Source organism: Cervus elaphus, chromosome 30 (assembly GCF_910594005.1).
Source record: "Cervus elaphus chromosome 30, mCerEla1.1, whole genome shotgun sequence".
In the NCBI taxonomy this organism is placed as follows: domain Eukaryota; kingdom Metazoa; phylum Chordata; class Mammalia; order Artiodactyla; family Cervidae; genus Cervus; species Cervus elaphus.
In genome coordinates this window covers 78202730-78225522 of record NC_057844.1, presented here as the reverse complement: position 1 = coordinate 78225522, position 22793 = coordinate 78202730, and the positions used below count along the sequence as shown (strand labels likewise).

Here is a 22793-nt window from a genome sequence, read left to right as displayed (position 1 = left end):
CCAGGAGTGAAACTATAAAAAGGAAAGTACAAAGGAAAACTTACTAGAATGTAGACTACAGTATAAAAGTACAATGAAGAAATAGAAAGGTTACTAACCAGGCTTTGTAGTCATAATATTCAAGTTTGCACACTAAACTATAGGCATAATATGGATAACCAAAGATACTACTGCAAATATAAGGATAACGTGCAAGTTCATTTAAAGTTGGTTTTTTCCTGACCTGAGTTGGGCTTCCAGGTGGCTCAGCAGTAAAGAATTCACCTGCCAATGCAGGAGATGCATGTTCGATCCCTGGGTTGGAAAGATCCCCTGGAGAAGGAAATGGCAACCCACTCCAGTGTTCTTGCCTGGAGAATCCCATGGACAGAGGAGCCTGGTGGACTGTGGTCCATAGGGTCACAATGAGTCAGACATGACAGCACAACTCAGCTTTCCCTGAGTTACCCATAAGAAACTACTGATTGATGAAATAGCTTGTCACTGGAGAACTGTGTACCAAGCCATGGGTGGGGATCACATAACTGCATTTTTGGTTGTCATGACTGGGGTGGAGTGCTCCTGGCACCTCACAAGAAAGGGATTCTACTAACATCCTGCCTTGCACAGGACAACCAACCACTACAAAGAAGTTCCTATCCAAAATGTCAGTAATTCCTAGGTGGAGAACCTTGTCCTTGACAAACCAGCTTTGAGATTTATCTTTAAGTTCTTCCTCCTGCACATTAGCTTTTTGACACCACCCCTGAATCCATTTGCTTTCCTTTTAGTTACCAAATCCTATGTTTTCAGTATCAAAGTCTGATTCTACCCCCATTTCGTTTACACTGCCTGGTACACAAGCCCAGCCCTCATCAATTCACATCTGTATAATTACAGTAACCTAATTCGTTTTACTATTGTCTCCTTGTGCCAGTAAACCATTTGACACCTTTAACTCAGAAACTGTTGGTGGGTCTCCAAAGGTGATTGTCAAGGTTAAAGACCTCAGTTCAAGGCCCTCCTGATGGGCTCTACCGACATTTAACCTTATTTTCTTTCCCCCATACTCTGAACCTATACATAGTACTCCAGCTAAACTCGGTGCACAAAGCTTTGGAACAAAGTCTTTCTGCCTTCTCCTCCTGAAACTTTTTTTGTTAGTCTTTGTCTGCTACCAATCCTTCTCATCCTTTAAGGCCCTTAAATTCTCTTTACCACTTCACAGCTTTTCTTGAATTACCCCAACCAAGTATCTCCTTGGAAGCCACATATCTTCTCTCAGGAAGTAATGCTTAAAATTCTACAAGCAAAGCTTCAACAGTACATGAACCATGAACTTCCAGATGCTCAAGCTGGATTTAGAAAATGTAGAGGAACCAGAGATCAAATTGTCAACATCCATTGGATCCTCGAGAAAGCAAGAGAGTTCCAGAAAAACATCTGGTTTGTTGACTACAGCAAAGCCTTTGTGTGGATCAAAACAAACTGTGGAAAAATCTTAAAGAAATGGGAATACCAGACCATCTGACCTGCCTCCTGAGAATGTTTGCAGGGCAAGAAGCAACAGTTAAAACTGGACATGGAACAACAGACTGGTTCCAAATAGGGAAAGGAGTACATCAAGGCTGTATATTATCACCCTGCTTATTCAACTTATATGCAGAGTACATCATGTAAAATGGCGGGCTGGATGAAGCACAAGCTAGAATCAAGATTGCTGGGAGAAATATCAGTAACCTCTGATACTCAGATGATACCACCCTTACAGCAGAAAGCAAAGAAGAACTAAAGAGCCTCATGATGAAAGTGAACGAGGAGAGGGGAAAAGTTGGCTTATAGTTCAACATTCAGAAATCTAAGATCATGGCATCCAGTCCCATCACTTCATGACAAATAGATGGAAAAACAGTGGAAACAGTGGCAGACTTAATTTTTTTGGTTTCCAAAATCACTGCAGTTGGTGACTGCAGCCATGAAATTACAAGATGTTTACTCCTTGGAAGAAAAGTTATGACCAACCTAGACAGCATATTAAAAAGCAGAGACATTACTTTGCCAACAAAGGTCCATCTAGTCAAGGCTATGGTTTTTCCAGCAGTCATGTATGGATGTAAGAGTTGGACTATAAAGAAAGCTGAGTGCTGAAGAATTGATACTTTTGAACTGTGGTGTTGGAGAAGACTCAAGAGTCCCTTGGACTCCCAGGAGATCCAACCAGTCAATCCTAAAGGAAATCAGTCCTGAATATTCATTGGAAGGACTGATGCTGAAGCTGGGACTCCAATACTTTGGCCACCTGATGTGAAGAACTGACTCATTGGAAAAGACCCTGATGCTGGGGAAAGATTGAAGGCAAGAGGAGAAGGGGATGACAGAGGATGAGATGGTTGGATGGCATCACTGACTCGATGGACATGGGTTTGGGTGGACTCCGGGAGTTTGTGATAGACAGGGAGGCCTGGCGTGCTGTGGTTCATGGGGTTGCAAAGAGTCAGACATGACTGAGCGACTGAACAACAAATCCCTGGAAGCGGAGACTCTTCTTTACCTCTATGCAAACTTAAGCATTAGTTGGAGTGGTAGATATTAGTGGTATACTAATTAACGGGTTCAGTGTCATCACTTAAAAGATCTAAGGAAAGAACTAAAGAGTTTCTTAGTGTTAAAATGTTGAATCCCCTTTAAGGTAGTAAACATCAAATGAATTTAATTTCTCTTGCCATTGGTCAAGAGAAGTTGAGTATTTCATTAGCTGCATTAAATATGGAAAAACCCAGCAGAATAAAATCACCCTGCTTGTATATATGGAAGGGGAGTCAGAGAGGAGGGTATATTTTACCCTAGAAATGCCAAGAGGAATTGTTTCTTCTAGAACTAAGGAATTCCTATACCATGCATCCCAGTGAGACATACTTTGCAAAGACAAACCCCAAGATCACAGTTAAACCTAAATTAAGATCATAAACTCCTAGGATGTGTCATTGATCTCCTTCTCTCTAATGCTCTAGGTTAGTAAGAACTCAAGAAATCTTTCTTGCACTCAAAGTTATGCAACAGAGAAGGCCTGAACAATTAACTCTGGTGTAAAGAACTATACTTCTTTCTTCAGCCCACCTTGAACAAGTGAAGACAGTGGAAGTATTAATTCAGTACATCTCCCAAGGGAAAGTGCTCTAAATCCAAGGTAGTGTTAATATTTTCACTAATAGTCCAGTAGTTTTGTATACTTCCGACTCTTAAGACTTTGGCTCTGCCCCACCCTAATTCTGACATCAGCAAACATGACAGGTAGCTGTTCCTTGGTATCACCAGAAACAGATTAAAGAGGAAATTCACCAGGAGACCATTCCAGACCCCACCAAATCTAACTTTGGTTTTCAACATTGCAGCAGATTATTGAAGAGGAACATTGCTGACAGACACCTCTAACAAAAAGAAATATAAAATGAGGTGTCCTATTTTAAGAAAACATCAGGCTGGCCCCCAAGAGACAAGCTATTATCTGTCCTGCAGAGTGACAATGAGACATACCAAAAAATTATTTGGTATTTATCTGAAGTTCAAATTAAACGGTGGCATCTAGTTTGTGTGTGTGTGTGTGTGTTTTAATGCTAAATCTTGCCACCCTACATTCATGTTTTCCTGATCACAAGGAAGTATAAAATATACTTCCTGGTTGTAAAAGAAAATGGTTTTCTCCAATTCAAATTTGTTCTACATTTTTAAAAATTACAGTGTAGTTATATCCCAACTGTGCTAAGGAATTATTTATAGAATTGTGTGGCGGGGGGGGGGGGGTGAAGTTAATGGAGGGTTTTTAATTTAAAAAACTACAGATAGCATCATACATGTCTCACCAGTGAACTTTCATTATTGCTCAAGTGGGTTGATATGAGCTCAGTTGGATACCCACTATGACACGGACCACACTTAGACCCAGAGCAACCACCACTGTACTTAACAAGGCACTGAGCAGCACTGGACATTTTCTCCTGGCAGAACGTTGCATGTGGTTATGAGATGGGCATACCACCTTGTTGTGCTTTGAGGCATCCAGAATCAAGGGCTTTGGAATGAGGAGATCCATCTATTTCATATATTACATAACAATGTCAAAGCGATTTTATTTCTTTAAAAAAGTGGTGCAGGGTGGGTTGGGAAATGATACATTTTTTACATTATGGGAACTTGTAGAGTCCTGGACTTCTCAAAATAATTGGATGGCAATCTTCTTTATAATTTTCCTGGGAATTATTTTTGAGATCATACTCCTAAAGATTTGTACGTCCTTTCAGAAGAAGCCTGCACTTCCTTCAGAAAAGGATAAGTCAGATGTCCACAAGGTAAGAGAAAATGCTTGCTTTCCTTTTCCAAGATTTTTCAAAATAACACAGAAGAATAACTTATGAAATTGTGTCACTTTGATATTTGGATTACTCTAACATTTTATTGTCTCCCTTGACAGAAAGAAGACAATGGAAGTTGCCTGAAAAGCATGAAATTTGGTAAGTATCCTACAATTTTATCAGTCCAGTTCAGTTTGATACAATTTCATATTTTAATATAAAACTTGTTCAGTCTGAACTTCTCCCATTGATACTCTGACTTTTTTTTTATTCCTATTTCTCTCTAGATAATTGGTCAGCTCTTTCATCCTCAGAAGCAAGGTAAATGATATATTTTGAAATTAGATGAAACGGATTGGTTTTGTTCTATTCAAAAATTACATCTGAATGACAGAAAAGAGTTTTCCCATTTGTATAGAGTACAATAGCAGTTCAACATCATAATTCAGTCTTTGATTTTTATTTTTTAAATGGATTTTTATTGGAGTATAGTTGCTTTACAAAGTTCTGTTAGTTTCTACTGTACAGAAAAGTGAATGAGTTTTATATATACATGTATATATATGTGTGTGTGTATATATATATCTCCCCTCTTTTTTGGATTTCTTTCCCCTTTAGGTCCCCGCTGAGCACTGAGTGGAGCTCCCTGTGTTCTACACTAGGTTCTCTTTAGTGATCTATTTCATACATAACAGTGTATATAGGTCAGTCCCAAGCTCCCAGTTCATCCCACCCCCTCCATCCCCCTTGGTATCCATACATTTGTTCTCTGCATCTGTATTTCCATTTTGTGAATAAGTTCATCTGTATCATTTTTCTAGAGTCCACATATAAGTGATACATTCAGTACTTGTTCTTCTCTTTTTGACTGACTTCACTCTGTATGGCAGTCTCTAGGTCCATCTACATCTCTGCAGATGTCATAGTTTCATTCCTTGTGACTGAGTGATATTCCATTGTACACATGTACCACATCTTTATCCATTCCTGTGCTGATGGACATTTAGATTGCTTCCATGTTATGGCTATTGTACACAGCGCTGCAGGGAACACTGGGGTTCATGCATCTTTTTGAATTATGGTATTCTCTGGGTATATGCCCAGGAGTGGGATTGGTGGGTCATGTGGTAGTTCTGTTTTTTAACTTTGATTTTTAAATGGTTGCTCTATTCCAAACTGTATTAATGGCTTTTTATATATTGTTGAAATTATCCTTCCAGATAGATAGTATCATTACTGTTTTTTTTTTTAATTTGTTTCAGAGTATGTACAAATACATATATGTATATAATGTATATATTGGGGCTTCCTGGTGGCTCAGATGGTAATACATCCACCTGTAATGCAGGAGACCCAGGTTTGATCCCTGGGTTAGGAATCTGGAGAAGGAAATGGCTGCCCACTCCAGTATTCTTACCTGGAGAATTCCATGGAGAGAGGAACCTGGTGGGTTACAGTCCAGGACTGCAAAGACTTAGACATGACTAAAGCGACTGAGCATGCACATAGTTGCTTTATAATGTTGTGTCAGTTTCTGCTGACAGCAGAGTGAACCAGTGAATCATACACATACATATGTCCCCTCTCCTTTGGATTTCCTTCCCATTTAGGTAGCCGCAGAGCATCATTCCTGTTTTTACAAATGAGGAAAATAAAGCTTAGAGGTTAAGTGGCTTGCTTCCTTCTCTACCCCAACCTCTCTCTGCAGTACAAAGAAGTAATAATGACAAGTTCTGATAATTCAACTGAAAAAAATATTCATTCAGCACCTACTGTGAACCCAGCAGACCCTGAGCTAGGTTCTTCAAGAGTGACATGAAAGGAGTTTATACAATCACATGAGTGCTAGAGATTAAATACTGACATTGCTACTCTTGCTGCTATCAACATCTTAATTGTTTTCATCAAAATCCATTCAGTAATCATTAGATACACCTATACAATGGACCTTGGATTTTACACTGGTATTCAAATAACAAGCTCTGGAGGAGGTAGTGACCACCCACTCCAGTATTCTTGCCAGGAAATCCCCATGGACAGAGGAGCCTGGCAGGCTATGATAGGTGCTAAATAAATATTTTTTAGTGGAATTATCAGAACTGGTGATTATTACTTCTTCATTTGTACTGAAGAGAGAGGTCAAGGTAGGTAAACAAGCCACTTAAACCTTTAAGCTTTCTTTTCCTTATTTGTCTGTGGGGTCACAGAGAGTTGGTCACGACTGAGTGACTGAGCCTGCATGCACAAATAATAAGACAGTATCTCTTCTCAAGAAGCTTATATACTTGCGGAGGAGACATATTCGTAAAGGATGATTTTGTTTGTTTGTTTTGTTTTTGTTTTATTTATTTTAATTGGAGGCTAAGTACTTTACAATATTGTAGTGGTTTTTGCCATACATTGACATGAACCAGCCACGGGTGTACGTGTGTTCCCCATCCTGAACCCCCCTCCCATCTCCCTCCCCATCCCATCCCTCAGGATCATCCCAGTGCACCAGCCCTGAGCACCCTGTCTCATGCATCAAACCTGGACTGGTGATCTGTTTCCAATATGATAATGTACATGTTTCTATACTATTCTCTCAAATCATCCCACCCTCACCTTCTCCCACAGAGTCCAAAAGTCTGTTCTGTATTTCTGTGTCTCTTTTGCTGTCTCACATATAGGGTCATTGTTATCATCTTTCTAAATTCCACATATATGCATTAGTATACTGTATTGGTGTTTTTCTTTCTGACTTACTTCACTGTGTATAATAGGCTCCAGTTTCATCCACCTCATTAGAACTGATTCAAATGTATTCTTTTTAATGGCTGAGTAATATTCCATTGTGTATATATACCACAGCTTTCTTATCCATTCATCTGCTGATGGGCATCTAACTTGCTTCCATGTCCTGGCTATTATAAACAGTGCTGTGATGAACATTGGGGTGCACGTGTCTCTTTCAGATCTGGTTTCCTCAGTGTGTACGCCCAGGAGTGGGATTGCTGGGTCATATGGCAGTTCTATTTCCAGTTTTTTAAGAAATCTCCACACTGTTCTCCATAGCGGCTGTACTAGTTTGCATTCCCACCAACAGTGTAAGAGGGTTCCCTTTTCTCCACACCCTTTCCAGCATTTATTGCTTGTAGACTTTTGGATAGCAGCTATCCTGACTGGCATGTAATGGTACCTCATTGTGGTTTTTTTTTTTAATTTTTTTTTAATTTATTTATTTATTTATTTTTTCAGTGGGTTTTGTCATACATTGACACAAACCAGCAATAGATTTACACATATTCCCCATCCCGATCCCCCCTCCCACCTCCCTCTCCACCCGATTCCTCTGGGTCTTCCCAGTGCACCAGACTCGAGCACTTGTCTCATGCATCCCACCTGGGCTGGTGACCTGTTTCACCATAGATAATATACATGCTGTTCTTTCGCAACATCCCACCCTCACCTTCTCCCACAGAGTTCAAAAGTCTGTTCTGTACTTCTGTGTCTCTTTTTCTGTTTTGCATATAGGGTTATCGTTACCATCTTTCTAAATTCCATATATATGTGTTAGTATGCTGTAATGTTCTTTATCTTTCTGGCTTACTTCACTCTGTATAAGGGGCTCCAGTTTCATCCATCTCATTAGAACTGGTTCAAATGAATTCTTTTTAACGGCTGAGTAATATTCCATGGTGTATATGTACCACAGCTTCCTTATCCATTCATCTGCTAATGGGCATCTAGGTTGCTTCCATGTCCTGGCTATTATAAACAGTGCTGTGATGAACATTGGGGTGCACGTATCTCTTTCAGATCTGGTTTCCTCGGTGTGTATGCCCAGAAGTGGGATTGCTGGGTCATATGGCAGTTCTATTTCCAGTTTTTTAAGAAATCTCCACACTGTTCTCCATAGCGGCTGTACTAGTTTGCACTCCCACCAACAGTGTAAGAGGGTTCCCTTTTCTCCACACCCTCTCCAGCATTTATTGCTTGTAGACTTTTGGATAGCAGCCATCCTGACTGGCGTGTAATGGTACCTCATTGTGGTTTTGATTTGCATTTCTCTAATAATGAGTGATGTTGAGCATCTTTTCATGTGTTTGTTAGCCATCTGTATGTCTTCTTTGGAGAAATGTCTGTTTAGTTCTTTGGTCCACTTTTTGATTGGGTCATTTATTTTTCTGGACTTGAGCTGCAGGAGCTGCTTGTATATTTTTGAGATTAATTCTTGTCAGTTGCTTCATTTGCTATTATTTTCTCCCATTCTGAAGGCTGTCTTTTCACCTTGCTTATAGTTTCCTTCATTGTGCAAAAGCCTTTAAGTTTAATTAGGTCCCATTTGTTTTTAATTTTATTTCCAATATTCTGGGAGGTGGGTCACAGAGGATGCTGCAGTGATTTATGTCAGAGAGTGTATTGCCTATGTTCTCCTCTAGGAGTTTTCTAGTTTCTGGTCTTACATTTAGATCTTTAATCCATTTGAGTTTATTTTTGTGTATGGTGTTAGAAAGTATTTTAGTTTCATTCTTTTACAAGTGGTTGACCAGTTTTCCCAGCACCCCTTGTTAAAGAGATTGTCTTTTCTCCATTGTATATTCTTGCCTCCTTTGTCGAAGATAAGGTGTCCATAGGTGCGTGGATTTATCTCTGGGCTTTCTATTTTGTTCCATTGATCTATCTTTCTGTCTTTGTGCTGGTACCATACTGTCTTGATGACTGTAGCTTTGTAGTAGAGCCTGAAGTCAGGCAGGATGATTCTTCCATTTCCATTCTTCTTTCTCAAGATTGCTTTGGCTATTCAAGGTTTTTTGTATTTCCATACAAATTGTGAAATTATTTGTTCTAGTTCTGTGAAAAACACTGTTGGTAGCTTGATAGGGATTGCATTGAATCTATAGATTGCTTTGGATTGTATACTCATTTTCACTATATTGATTTTTCCAATCCATGAACATGGTATATTTCTCCATCTATTTGAGTCATCTTTGATTTCTTTCATTAGTGTTTTATAGTTTTCTATATATAGGTCTTTTGTTTCTTTAAGTAGATTTATTCCTAAGTATTTTATTCTTTTCATTATGATGGTGAATGGAATTGTTTCCTTAATTTCTCTTTCTGTTTTCTCATTGTTAGTGTATAGGAACGCAAGGGATTTCTGTGTGTTAATTTTATATCCTGCAACTTTACTATATTCATTGATTAGCTCTAGTAATTTTCTGATGGAGTCTTTAGGGTTTTCTATGTAGAGGATCATGTCATCTGCAAACAGTGAGAGTTTTACTTCTTCTTTTTTCCAATCTGGATTCCTTTTATTTATTTTTCTTCTCTGATTGCTGTGGCTAAAACTTCCAAAACTATGTTGAGTGGTAGTGGTGAGAGTGGGCATCCTTGTCTTGTTCCTGACTTTAGAGGAAATGCTTTCAATTTTTCACCATTGAGGATAATGTTAGCTGTGGGTTTGTCATATATAGGTTTTATTATGTTGAGGTCTGTTCCTTCTATGCCGCTTTCTGGAGGGTTTTTTATCATAAATGGATGTTGAATTTTGTCAAAGGCTTTCTCTGCATCTGTTGAGATAATCATATGGTTTTTATCCTTCAATTTGTTAATGTGGTCTATTACATTGATTGATTTGCAGATATTGAAGAATCCTTGCATCCCTGGGATAAAGCCCACTTGGTCATGATGTATGATCTTTTTAATATGTTGTTGGATTCTGTTTGCTAGGATTTTGTTAAGGATTTTTGTATCTACATTCATCAGTGATATTGGCCTGTAGTTTTTTTGTGTGTGTGTGGCATCTTTGTCTGGTTTTGATATTTGGGTGATGGTGGCCTCACAGAATGAGTTTGGCAGTTTATCTTCCTCTGCAATTTTCTGGAAGAGTTTGAGTAGGATAGGTGTTAGCTCTTCTCTAAATTTCTGGTAGAATTCAGCTGTGAAGCCGTCTGGTCCTGGGCTTTTGTTTGCTGGAAGATTTCTGATTACAGTTTTGATTTTCATGCTTGTGATGGGTCTGTTAAGATCTTCTATTTCTTCCTGGTTCAGTTTTGGAAAGTTATACTTTTCTAAGAATTTGTCCATTTCTTCCAAGTTGTCCATTTTATTGGCATTTAGTTGCTAATAGTAGTCTCTTATGATCCTTTGTATTTCTGTGTTGTCTGTTTTGATTTCTCCATTTTCATTTCTAATTTTGTTGATTTGATTCTTCTCCCTTTGTTTCTTGATGAGTCTGGCTAATGGTTTGTCTATTTTATTTATCTTCTCAAAGAACCAGCTTTTAGCTTTGTTGATTTTTGCTATGGTCTCTGTTGTTTCTTTTGCATTTATTTCTGCCCTAATTTTTATGATTTCTTTCCTTCTACTAACCCTGGGGTTCTTCATTTCTTCCTTTTCTAGTTGCATTAGGTGTAGAGTTAGGTTATTTATTTGACTTTTTTCTTGTTTCTTGAGGTAAGCCTGTAATGCTATGAACCTTCCCCTTAGCACTGCTTGTACTGAGTCCCATAGGTTTTCGGTTGTTGTGTTTTCATTTTTGTTGGTTTCTATGCATGAAAGGATGATTTCTTGCAGTATGGTAGCACGATGATCGGAAATCTAGGAGAACATTTTAGGAGACACCTACACCAGCCTAGGGGATATTGAGAATGGCTTCATGGAGAAGGTTATACTGGAGCTGTACTGTAAAGGGTAAGTGGAAATTCGTCAGAAAAAGACACTGGTTGGGAGAATAAAAAAGGCCTTATAGGCCATGAACAGAGGCAAGGAAATAAGAAACAGCAGGGTATGTACAACAAATTATGATTATTTCAGGGTTGTTGGAATGGTGAGGATGGGCCGGGGAGTTGTGGGAGATGAATGTGAAAAAACAGGCAGCAGTCAGATCATAAAGGACTTTCTCTCATTTTGTTGTTCAGTCACTCAGTCGTGTCCAACTCTGCAACCCCATAGACCACAGCACACAAGGCTTCCCTGTTCTTCACCATCTCCTAGAGTTTGCTCAAACTCATGTCCTTTGAGTCAGTGATGCCATCCAACCATCTCATCCTCTGTCTTCCACTTCTCCTCCTGCCCTCAATCTTTACCAGCATCAGGGTCTTTTCCAGTGACTCGGCTCTTCTCATCAGGTGGCCAAAGTATTGAAGCTTCAGCATCAGTTCTTCCAATGAATATTCAGGGTTGATTTCCTTTAGGATTAACTGGTTTCATCACCTTGCTGTCCAAGGGACTCTCAGGAGTCTTCTCCAACACCACAGTTTGTAAGCCTCAATTTTTTGGTGCCCAGCCTTCCTTATGATCCAACTCTTACATCTGTATATGACTACTGAAAAGACCATAGCTTTGATTATACAAACTCTGTACGCCATGTGAAAAGCTTGGAGTTTATTCTGTAGGTAGTGAGGAACTGCTGAATGTGGTTGAGCATAGGAGTGACAGTTTTGTGTTTCAGCTGAATCACTAGTAGCTGTGTAGAGTAAGAACCTAAAGATTACTTGACTTCAGTCTAATTTCTTTTGGTTGTCAGGTGTAAAGGGGCTTTATTCACATAACATGGTTGTTCTATTTGTATTTATTTATTTATAAATATTTATTTGTTTTTGGGTGTGTTGAGTCTTAGTCATGGCACATGGGGTCCTCACTGTGGTGCACGGCTTCTCTAGTTGTGGTACGTGGGCTTACTTGCCCCACAGCATGTGGGATCTTAGTTCCCCAGCCAGGGATTGAACCCATGTCCCGTGCACTGGAAGGTGGATTCTTAGCCACTGGCCCACCAGGGGGGCCCCTCCCTCTGCCTTTCTTGGTGTTGGTTTTACCTTGAGGTAAATAGAAAGATGGCCGCCAAGAGTTTCAAAATCAGACCAGCCATGTCCAGAGAATGTAAGAGGCCAATTCTGTCTGCGTCTTTCTTAGGAACAAGGCAACTTTCCCCAGAAGCTGTCAAATGTCTTTGTCTTATACTGGGATTAGTTCACACCCACTCCTTATTTAATTACTTGGAAATGATATTCCTATGTTAGATTTAGCATAATCCCTTGAAGTAGAATGTATGTATCCATGATTATTACTCCAGGCCATAATTTTGCTTTAGTCGTAAGGCCAGATGGTGATACAAAAGGTGACATGATACTAAAGATGATGGGTAGGTGTATCAGTCAGGGTTCTGCAGAGAAATAGAACCAATGCAAGAGAGAGAGATAAAAGGAGATTTATAGGAATTGGCTTGCATGGTTATAGAGGCTGAGAAGTCCCCTGATCTACCAAATAAAAACTGGAGACCCCAAAAAGCAAGTGGTATGATTCAGCCCAAGGCAGAAGTCCTGGGGTGGCAGGGAGTTGTGCAGCGCTGGATGGTCTCAGAGCCCAAAGACCCAAGAATCAGGAGCTCTGATGTCTGAGGGCAGAAGAAGATGGACATCCCAGATCAAGAAGAGATGGGGAGTCTGCTCTTCCATCTATTTGTTCTGTTGGAGCCCTCAGTGGATGAGATGATGTCCAGCCAATTGGGGAGGGCATATCTTCTGTATCTTCAGGCTGCTGATTCGAATGTGAATCTCTTCCTGAAGCATCCTCACAGGCACTCAGAAAGAGTGTTTTACCAGCTGTCTGGGCATTCCTCAGCCCAGGCAAGTTGACACACAAAATTGACTACCACACTAGGTAACAAAAATGTGTATACAGCCTGTATATTAGACATTAATAGATTCTCCTAACAGTAGAGAGAACTTGAAAACTATTTAATGTATTTTAAACATTCACCTAATAATTTTGTGTTCTCTGTGGAAAAAGGTAATCAATAATTCAGTCTAAAACACTCCAAATTCTATTAATAATTAGCAGAATCCAAATCAATGAGATTTTCCTGTATAAGTAAACATTTAGAAAAAACTATTTGTGTGATGGGGGTATATGTTGATGATTTTATTTATTAGCTTCATGGCTTTGTTCATGATGATGGGTTATTTAAATCTAGGGTCATTCTCCCAGTAAAGGACAAGATAATCTGTGTTCCTTGGAAAGACAGCCACCAGAAGTTCTGACTTAGCTTATATGAGTTTCAGTTTATGATTTTAGGGTATCTTATGATGAAACATTCAGAAAACTAAGATCATGGCATCTGGTCCCATCATTTCGTGGGAAATAGATGGGGAGACAATGGAAACAGTGTCAGACTTTATTTTTTTGGGCTCCAAAATCAGTACAGATGGTGATTGCTGCCATGAAATTAAAGGACGTTTACTCCTTGGAAGGAAAGTAATGACCAACTTAGATAGCATATTAAAAAGCAGAGACATTACTTTGCCACCAGAGGTCTGTTTAATCAAGCCTGTGGTTTTTCCAGTGGTCATGTATGGATGTGAGAGTTGGACTATGAAAAAAGCTGAGCACCAAAGAATTGATGCTTTTGAACTGTGGTGTTGGAGAAGACTCTTGAGAATCCCTTGGACTCCCAGGAGATCCAAGCAGTCCATCCTAAAAGAGATCAGTCCTGGGTGTTCATTGGAAGGACTGATGCTGAAGCTGAAACTCCAATACTTTGGCCACCTCACGCGAAGAGTTGACTCATTGGAAAAAACCCTAGTGCTGGGAAGAATTGGGGACAGGAGGAGAAAGGGACAACAGAGGATGAGATGGCTGGATGGCATCATCAACTCGATGGACATGGGTTTGGGCGGACTCTGGGAGTTGGTGACGGACAGGGAGGCCTGGTGTGTTGCAATTCATGGGGTCACAAAGAGTCGGACACGACTGAGTGACTGAACTGAACTGAACTGACCATGAAACAAATAGCCAGACACGACTTAGCGACTGAACAATAACAACTGTGAAACAAAACTTAAGGGGCATCAGAATCACCTGGAGAGTTTGTTAAAATTCAGATTTCCAGGCCCCACTCTTAGGGCATCTGATTCAGGAAGTCTAGGGTGGGACCTGAGATTTTGCATTTCTGATCAAAGTGATGCTGATGTTGTTGGTCTGAGCATTGTTAGACCAAGCCTAATCATTTGAGGTAGAAAGGATGCAGAGGGTCCACTTCCATGATCATTTGCTGCTGCTCTTTAGTCACTAAGTCATGTCCCACTCTTTGCAACCCTATGGACTATAGCCCACCAGGCTCCTCTGTTCATGGAATTCTCCCAGCAAGAATACTGGAGTGGGTTGCCATTCCCTTCTCTGGGGGCTCTTCCTGACCCAGGGATCGAACCCGAGTCTCCTGCATTTGCAGGCAGATTCTTTACCTCTGAGCCACCTGGGAAGCCCTCCATGATCATTGTTGTTGTTATTCAGTCACCAGTTTGTGTCAAACTCTTTGTGACCCCATGGACTGCAGCACAGCAAGCCTCCCTGTCCCTTACCATCTCCCAGAGTTTGCCCAACTTCATGTCCATTGAGTCGGTGAGGCCATTCAACCATCTTCATCCTCTGTCGCCCTCTTCTGTGATAATTATTTTAACCAAAATTATGTTGAGAAGCATTACCCTAAAATGTAGGCTTTTCTCTTGATCAAAAACAAACAACTGTTAAACAATTAGGACTTATAGAAAGCGATAGTTTATGGCATTGGACATTGTTCTGTTGTCCCTCTTAAATTTCCATAAGGATGTTTTCATTCTTGTCAAAATTGTCATACAGAGAACAGAAACTGATATTCCTTGTAAAAGGATATAATCTTAATCTGCAACTTTGTCAAAATAGACAGTCAAAAGTAGACTTTCAGACAGATTTTTGTGGGAAAAAATTCCTCATTCTCCTAGATATGAAAATAACTTACTTCACTTTGTCAGTGGATTGATTTATTGAATGAATGCAACTAGGTAATGAGTTATTTTGTAATGTGGATAATGACTTCCCAACTCATCTCTACATTTAACTATGTTTTCATATACTATATTGGATTTCCTTAAATTTCAAAGAGAGTTCTTGTATGAAATAGGTCCTCAGTGACAACTGACTGAATGTTTTCTTGTATTTCAGAGTTGATGACTTTTCAGAGAGAACAATTGCTTCATCAATTACATCTGAAGGAAATGAAGAGTACTTTGAAGACAGCATTCCACCACCAGATGAACCACCACGGACAAGTACCAGTGAAAGTAGATTTCGAGTAAGTCACTTTAGTGAAAGTCATATGACATCTTCAAATGGGACTAGCTCATCATCTTTGTCACTATTTCATTCAGAAGTACAGGAAATTTTGCTAAGGTGTAGCGGGTGTCCTAAAAATGAACATGAAACAATACAGTTTTCATCAAAGAAATTATTTTCCATAATGAAAAGTAACAAAAATAAAAATAGGACGTTTTCTTCTGACTTTAACTTTTCAAGAACTTCGAGAATCATTATAGAAAGTGAAGATATAGATGTGGCGCCATGCCCTCCTGCCCATCTGTTTCTTTCTAGAGACCAAGTCAGACTTCTGGAAGAAAATGTGAGAAATCAAAGCCCTTCAAAATCCAAAGCCACATTAGAGAATAACATTACCTCTCTGTACTCAATCTCTCTAGAGCCCTTGGTTCAGAATCAAGATTCTGCTACAGTGGACATTTCTCCCCAAGCACAAGCTTCTTTTTCCAGACAAAAGGCTCCTCAGAGTCAAGGATTTTCCAAAGCCCAATTTACTGGTGAAACCCACCAATTTTTTAACAATCAGGCATCAGTCAACAGGCAGCCTGAGAGTGAGGCCGGATACTTTGCTCTGCCTCAAGATTTGGTGAGGGAACCACTTTCCAGCAGCACCCAAGACTCCTTCCAGACCCTAGACATGGATAGGAGCCAACATCTGGTCCAAGTTCCACAGTCTGTTGAGACTCGAGATTCAGTCAAAGGCCTAGGGTCTGACACAAGACACTCAGACGAGGCCCAGGATTCTGTCTCGTCTGAAGGTTCAAACAAGATTGAATATTCCATCCCAGGGCAAGACACGATTTTAAAGGATGCCAGACATCTAGTTTTACCTCCGAGCCCAAGTTCAGTTGCTAAAGTGATGCCACAACTAGAGCATGTTAAGACTGAGGGCCAGAAGCAACTTGCTTCCTCAACATTAAACCAGCCTCCTGCATATGGCTCACTGCCTCTCATGACCAGGCAGAAAAACAGAAGAGAAAGGTCACGCAGAAAAAGTGAACTTAGCCTTAAAGATCTGCCTCAGAAGTCAAAGACAACACCGGCTTCACAGGTATTTCAGACCACAGCGTGTCACACTGCAGAGTGCAGGCACTTAAGATATGAGCATAAAACTAAGAAGAAAGAGTTACATCAAAGAAAAGGTGTATCAGGTATAGCGTTGCATTTTACGTATGCTTTCAAGCTTGTCCCTCCTTATATTAGGAAGTATTCCAGGAAAAGACAAGTGAAATTCACTCCAGGTTTAACAGAATGTAGAGATTTTCTGCCGAAACCAGATCAGTCACTGTGTGCAGAGAAAGTTAATTACGTAGGGTCTGTTGAGGAAAAAGGAACCACGGGGAGTACTGAAAATGAAGAGCAGCATGGCAGAAACAATAAAGAGCTGGAAAACATTTCACAAGAAATTCCATCTCAGCTAGAACAGTCTTTCATGGTCAATACTTATCCACACAAAGTACCTTGTCCTCCATTAATAGAAACAAACTGGATGAATAAAGAGTCTCTTGAAGATCCAAAGGAAATGGATATGACAGAGTCGTGTGCCCCAAATAGCGAAACAACATCTGACCTGCCTGTTGCCAGGCAAGAGACACCTTTAGAAGAAGCCATATCAGAACCTTTGCAGAAATGTGTTTCCTCTCCCCAGATGAAGTTGGACAGAAACATGAAAACATGGGAGGACCTACGAGGTACAGAGAATTCAAATCCTGCCCTTTCAAGCAGAGAGGAGTTACCAACAAGTGTATCAGAAATGCAAAGGTGCGTCTCACAGGGGAACACAGACAGGAAAGATCTTGAAATTGTTCTGGAGTCTTCCGACGTCAACTTGTTTGTTTCCCTAGGAGCCAAAAAGCATAAAAGCAGTGGACAACCAGCAGGTGTAGAAATTCAGGAGAGGCCAGAAGATGTGACTGAGAAGGAAAAGAAAGCATTAAGAGTTCACATGACGGAGGAAGATGATGTAAGTGGAAGTGAGGAACTCGAATGCAGCGCTAGCAGCAGCATTAACAATATGCAAGATGAAAGAGTATCTGCTGTGTTTCACGAAGCCACTCATACTGCCCTTTCTTTACCACCTCGTCTGAAAATGCAGAGTGGATTAAAAACCAAGATGGATACCTCAGAAATAGAGTTTAGTTTTTCAGCAGTAAAGCCAGACGAATTACCAGATGACAGGGAAATGTATTTTTCCTTTGAGAACTGTCTAGTTAAAAAACCACAAGAAGACGACAGAGAGGAAGAACAACAGGCTCCACAAGAAGCAGCTTCGCAGCTAACGCCAGGTTTCAGGTTCAGCCTACGACTACAGCAGAAGCCCACGTATGTCAAACTGGAACTAGGACAGAGTAGTTCAAAAGGTCGAACCACTCAAAATAGAGAGCTCAACATACACCCACAAACTGTCTCTACAGAGACAACTGTGGGGACGAGCCAATGCCCCACGATGGATCCATTTCAAGGTGAGGTGAAGCAAAGCGCAGACAGACCTACAGGCAGGGAAGCTGCAGACCCAGTGCATCCTCTCACCATGTTGGAGAGCTTGCCAGTTTTAACTGAATCAGCAGGATGTGGTGTCCCCTTGGGTGGAAGCCCTGAGAAGTCCCTGGATGCTCAGATTGCAGAAGAAGAGCAGGACTTAGAAGGGGTTTTACCTGAAGTTGCCCTGGGGTCTTTCCATAGGCATATGCCTCCTTTATCAAATTTGAAAAGGAAGAAAATCAGAAAAAAAATAACGGGAACCAAAAATGTACTCGGTTTAAAATGTGTGATTATGAAAGTAAAGAAGCCACCAAAATGTCACAGAAGAAGATTAAGAAGCAATTTCAAAGTCATGATTAAACACATACTGCAAGACAAAACCACGGCAGATACGCTTCTGAATGTTATTGACCCTCGTCTGTCTATTTTGCCCCATGTTAGAATGCACAGCAGATTAAATGTGGGGAATCACAGTCATACCGAGCTAAAACAAGAGACATCAGAAGCTGAAAGAGAGGACGACTATTCAGCTATCATTAATAAAGGAAGCAACTCTGGAAACTCACTGGAAGCAGCTCGGTTGCAGGGGGACGTAAGCGGGGACCAGGAAGCTTCACCAGAAGCAGTCCTTGAGGATCGCTGGAACCACAGTTTGGATGAAGATCCAGAGAAAGAGCTTAAATCCATGAAAGAAATGCAACAACTAATGACATTTGCAGAAATCATGGCAGAGTCTATTCTCATGGCCACAACAGGTTCCGTTCACGTTGAGAACATGGAGAAAAGCCTGACAGCACCCGCAGATTTAAGATGCACTGCAGATGATTCTGAGATGTCTCCTTCCACATCAGAAAAATCACTGATTGGAGACCCTTTAAACCACACAAGAGAAAGTGATGTCCCAGATGATGGAAGTGATACCAGGGAAACAAGTTACTGTTTTGCAGCAATGAAGGCGGAACGACCCGAAGATTTACCAGCAGTTTTCCCAAAGACTTTTAATTGCCACATGCCTGTCTTATCTCACTCTAAAGTGAAGAAAACTAGAGTAAGATCTTCACGCATAGAATGTAGAGTGAACTCCAAATCCGTACCTATGAAGACATTGAAGCCATCCATTTCACAAATGTGTAATATCACAGGTCATCAAAGAAAGAAACTGAAATCTGAGTTTAAGGCCAAGTTTGAAAAGGTCGGCCAAGTTAATGGACTGGAATATGAATATCTAAACACCCTTTACTCTCCTGTGCATAGCAGGTTACAAGGAGAGACAAAGAGCTTCTGCCATGTTCAGGCAAATCTCCGGGGTCTAGCCATTGAAGAGAGACCACTGTATGTTGATTTTTTTGATGAGAGTAATGCACTCTGTGATAGAGAAGAAAAAGTACAAGATACAGAGGAAAAGAAACAAAAGACTTTGCAAATAACGGCTCCACAACATACCCAGTACCTCTGGATCAATGGATATCGAGGAAAGGAGACTCACCTTGCCGAACCAGATGCAGGCCTGCACCGTTTAACACAGGAGCAAGATACACAGCACCAAACATGCTTTAAACAAGCTGCTCTGCAGACTGATGTTCAGATGGGTCCTCGAGAGGCTGAGGAACTCCCGAAGACCAACAAACCAGAAGATGACCTAACAGCCCCTGCGGGTCTGGAGGTTCTACCTCCCGAGGCAGGGAACTCATCACCTGTGAAACTTTTGAACATTCCAACAGAGTGTGGCGTAGCCTCTGGTGGAAACCTTACAAGGGAACTAGGTTCTTATTCTGTGGATAAAAATTCAGAGGTACCAGAAAGTTTGCAAGTGACGTTCTTGCAGTCTTCTGATTCTGCTGACACCTTCATTTCTAAATCTCAAAGAAAGAAAAACACACTAAAATTAGCAAGAAAGCAAATAACAGTTAGTCGTAGATACAGAGCTATGAGAGAACAAATCCCATCCATTCTGCGTATGCTCCCTGGCAGGCAGGGAGAGGCATTGCAATGCAATTTTAAAATGAAGAATTTACAGCGAAATAAAAACACAGGAGATGTGTGTTCACCTGGCATTCTCTCCAGGGTGCCTGTTTTGCCAAACACCAAAATGAGCATCGGATTAAATGTGGAGACAGACACACAAAGGATAACAAGACTTGATCATACACAAATGCAAGAGAAATCACCCAATGAAAGAAAAGTATGGTGCCCAGCTTCTATCAATATGAGTAGTTTATCTAACAGTGTGAAAGACAAGAAGGAGGGGACAGGGGAACAAGATTTACCAATTCCAGAGAGTGGCCAAGGCTTCATATTCAGTACATATCAGGAGCAGGATCATGACGTTATCAAATCAGATGAAGGGCTGAAACGAACAGGAAGTATAGATATCCAGGTACAACCACAAACACATTTTGCAGAGAGTATTTTGAGCTCTGCTTCATGCCCAACACTGGATCCATTTCAACTGAAAAAGCTAGAGAGCGATGCTAGGTTTTTTCCTCCAATGTCAGGAGAAGCAAAGTTTGATGAAAAAATATTTTCTGCAAGAGAAGGTGGTGTCCCATCTGAGGCAAATGATCAAAAGGAACAAGCTGGTGGTACTGAAAAGGAAGAGAAAATGACTTTAGCTTTCTGCATGGCTGCTTTATCTCTATCTAAAGGCAAGAGAACCTTCAAACAATATTCAGACATGAAAATCTTGATGAATCCCAAACATGGAATTTTAAAAGCAAAGAAACCACCCATTTCACACATGCTCAATATCAAGGGTGGTGCTAGACGAAATCATAGGAAAGAATTGGGATATAACTTGACCACCAAAATGGGACAAGTGGGTCAGGGTACAAAAATTGCAGACAGCAGGGACTCCCTCCTGAACATCATCCCTGCCATTAATAGGTATAGTGACCGAGAAGGGGAAAAAGACATGTTAGGAGAAAAAAGACTCAGTTCTGAACAAGTAAAGCAAAATATACCCCCACACAAAGGGAATGTGACTCCAGATGACCCCAAAGAAGGTGATCTTCAAGATGAAGAAAGTGAACAGAAGATCTCATTAAAAGTAATTCCACAGTACAGCCAACATTTCATACTCTGTTCAGACCAGACAAAGGAGCTTGAGCTTCACAAACCAGGAAACAAAGGATGTGGGAAAACTCTATTTGTTACCAAACAGGACATCCCCCAGCACACACAGCCTGCAGATCCAGTGCAGGCAACACAGCCAAAGAGAAGCCAGCAGACACAGAACGGCACAGTGTGGTCATCGAGTTCAGACTTTCCTCTTCTAAAGTCGACCGAATCACTAACCAGTCAAGTTGTAATTGATACAATGAAGTGTGGCATCCCAAGTGATGAGAGCCACATGGGAGAACTGGATGATCATGGTAAAGAGGAAAAGTCAGAGTTTAAAAAAGATCTACGAGCACCTGACCCCGAGTCTTCAGCTACCGCCACACCTGATCCCCCTGAACCTAAACAGGGGAGAAAGACATTCACATGTAGAGCCTTAAAAAGTAAAATGAGTCCCAAGTGTGTTGTTATGAAGGCAAGAAAGGCAACAATATCGCAGATACTTAACATCCCTGGGAATGGCTGTCTGAAAACCGTCCCTTCCAAAACCCTGCGATCACAGATTGTTGAGTTTTTGATTGAGATAAAATACTCCGGGGTGCTCGGAGATGTGACTGCAGAGAGAAAGGAAGGAGGATCCCGAGAATTGCTGGCAACAATGCTGGAGTTCTGGGATGCAGCCACACTTGCTTTACCTGTTTCGAAAAGAGAGAGAAACCACTCAGAACTTAGAAACAAGAGAAATAAAATGAGTCCCAAATGTATCACTTTGAAGGCAAAGAAGGCACCGATTTCCAAGACATTTACTGTCACAAAACGTGGTGGGCCAAGCCATGGTAGGCAACTTGAAGGCAAATTCACAACCGTGAGGAAACAAGGTCAGTCATTGGCAGCCACCAGGCTGAATGCCATTTCCTCTTCCGTGTCGGTTTCACTGGACAGAAAGGTGCATAACAGAAAGAAAGCAGAGATGGACATGCCGGGGAAGACGAGGCTCCATCCCGAGCTACAACAGCAAGGACACTGGCCAGATGGCGGGAAAGCCTGGTGTCCCTATCCTAGGGCCAAGAGAGAAAACGTCAGGAAGGAACTCCAAGGCCACGGTGGAGAAGCAGCGCCTCAGAATTTCCAGCACCTCACTTTCCATGCTCATCATGTGAAGGAGCCTCACTTTGTGAAATCAGATCTCAAACAGAAGTATTCAGCAAGGGGGAAAATCCCAGAATCACTAACCATAGCAGAGGAGCTGCAACAACACACGTTTTTCACACAAAGTGTCTTGCGTTCTGTGTCTTCCTCTATTTTGAATTCACTTCCATCTGAGAAGGCACCAAAAAGGACAAAAACACAGAGGTCAAGGATTTTTTCTCCAGTGACAGAGAAATTACTTGGTGAATCTTTAGCTGTTAAAGTACCAAGTGACGTCCTGTCTGAAACAGACCCAACAAAGGAACCTGCTAGTTCTAGTCCAGAGGGAAGGAAAGAATTACAAGTGGATTTACAAGGGAGAGCCCTACAGTCTTTCTGTATCTCCAGGCCAGATTCATCTGAAATTAAAGGGTTGAGAAATGTAGCATTGATCCCTACGTCTCAAACTGCGGAAGCCCAGATGACATCAGTTTTGAAGACAACTAATAACACTAGTCCCACTGCCCCCAGCCATGAAAAGGAACTGGTCTACACCTTTGATAACATGGCCAAAGAGTTATCTCAGAGTATGTCAAATATATTTATAAATACTTCTTTTTCACCTACACCTGTTTCACCTGCCACCAAAACACATAAAAAACTGGAAGCCAAGAAAGACTCAGTCAAAGT

General features: G+C 40.9%; 1 protein-coding gene across 1 annotated transcript in view; it reads left to right on the top strand.

Moving 5' to 3' along the window:
* Positions 1–3790: 3790 nt before the first annotated feature.
* CCDC168 (coiled-coil domain containing 168) overlaps positions 3791–22793 on the top strand; it is a 39300-nt gene continuing 20297 nt past the window's right edge. The window contains exons 1-4 of the mRNA XM_043891877.1: positions 3791–4325; positions 4448–4487; positions 4616–4649; positions 15288–22785. Of these exons, the coding sequence (XP_043747812.1) occupies positions 4056–4325; positions 4448–4487; positions 4616–4649; positions 15288–22785 (7842 nt within the window). The 5' untranslated portion in view covers positions 3791–4055. The remainder of the gene's footprint in view (positions 4326–4447; positions 4488–4615; positions 4650–15287; positions 22786–22793) is intronic.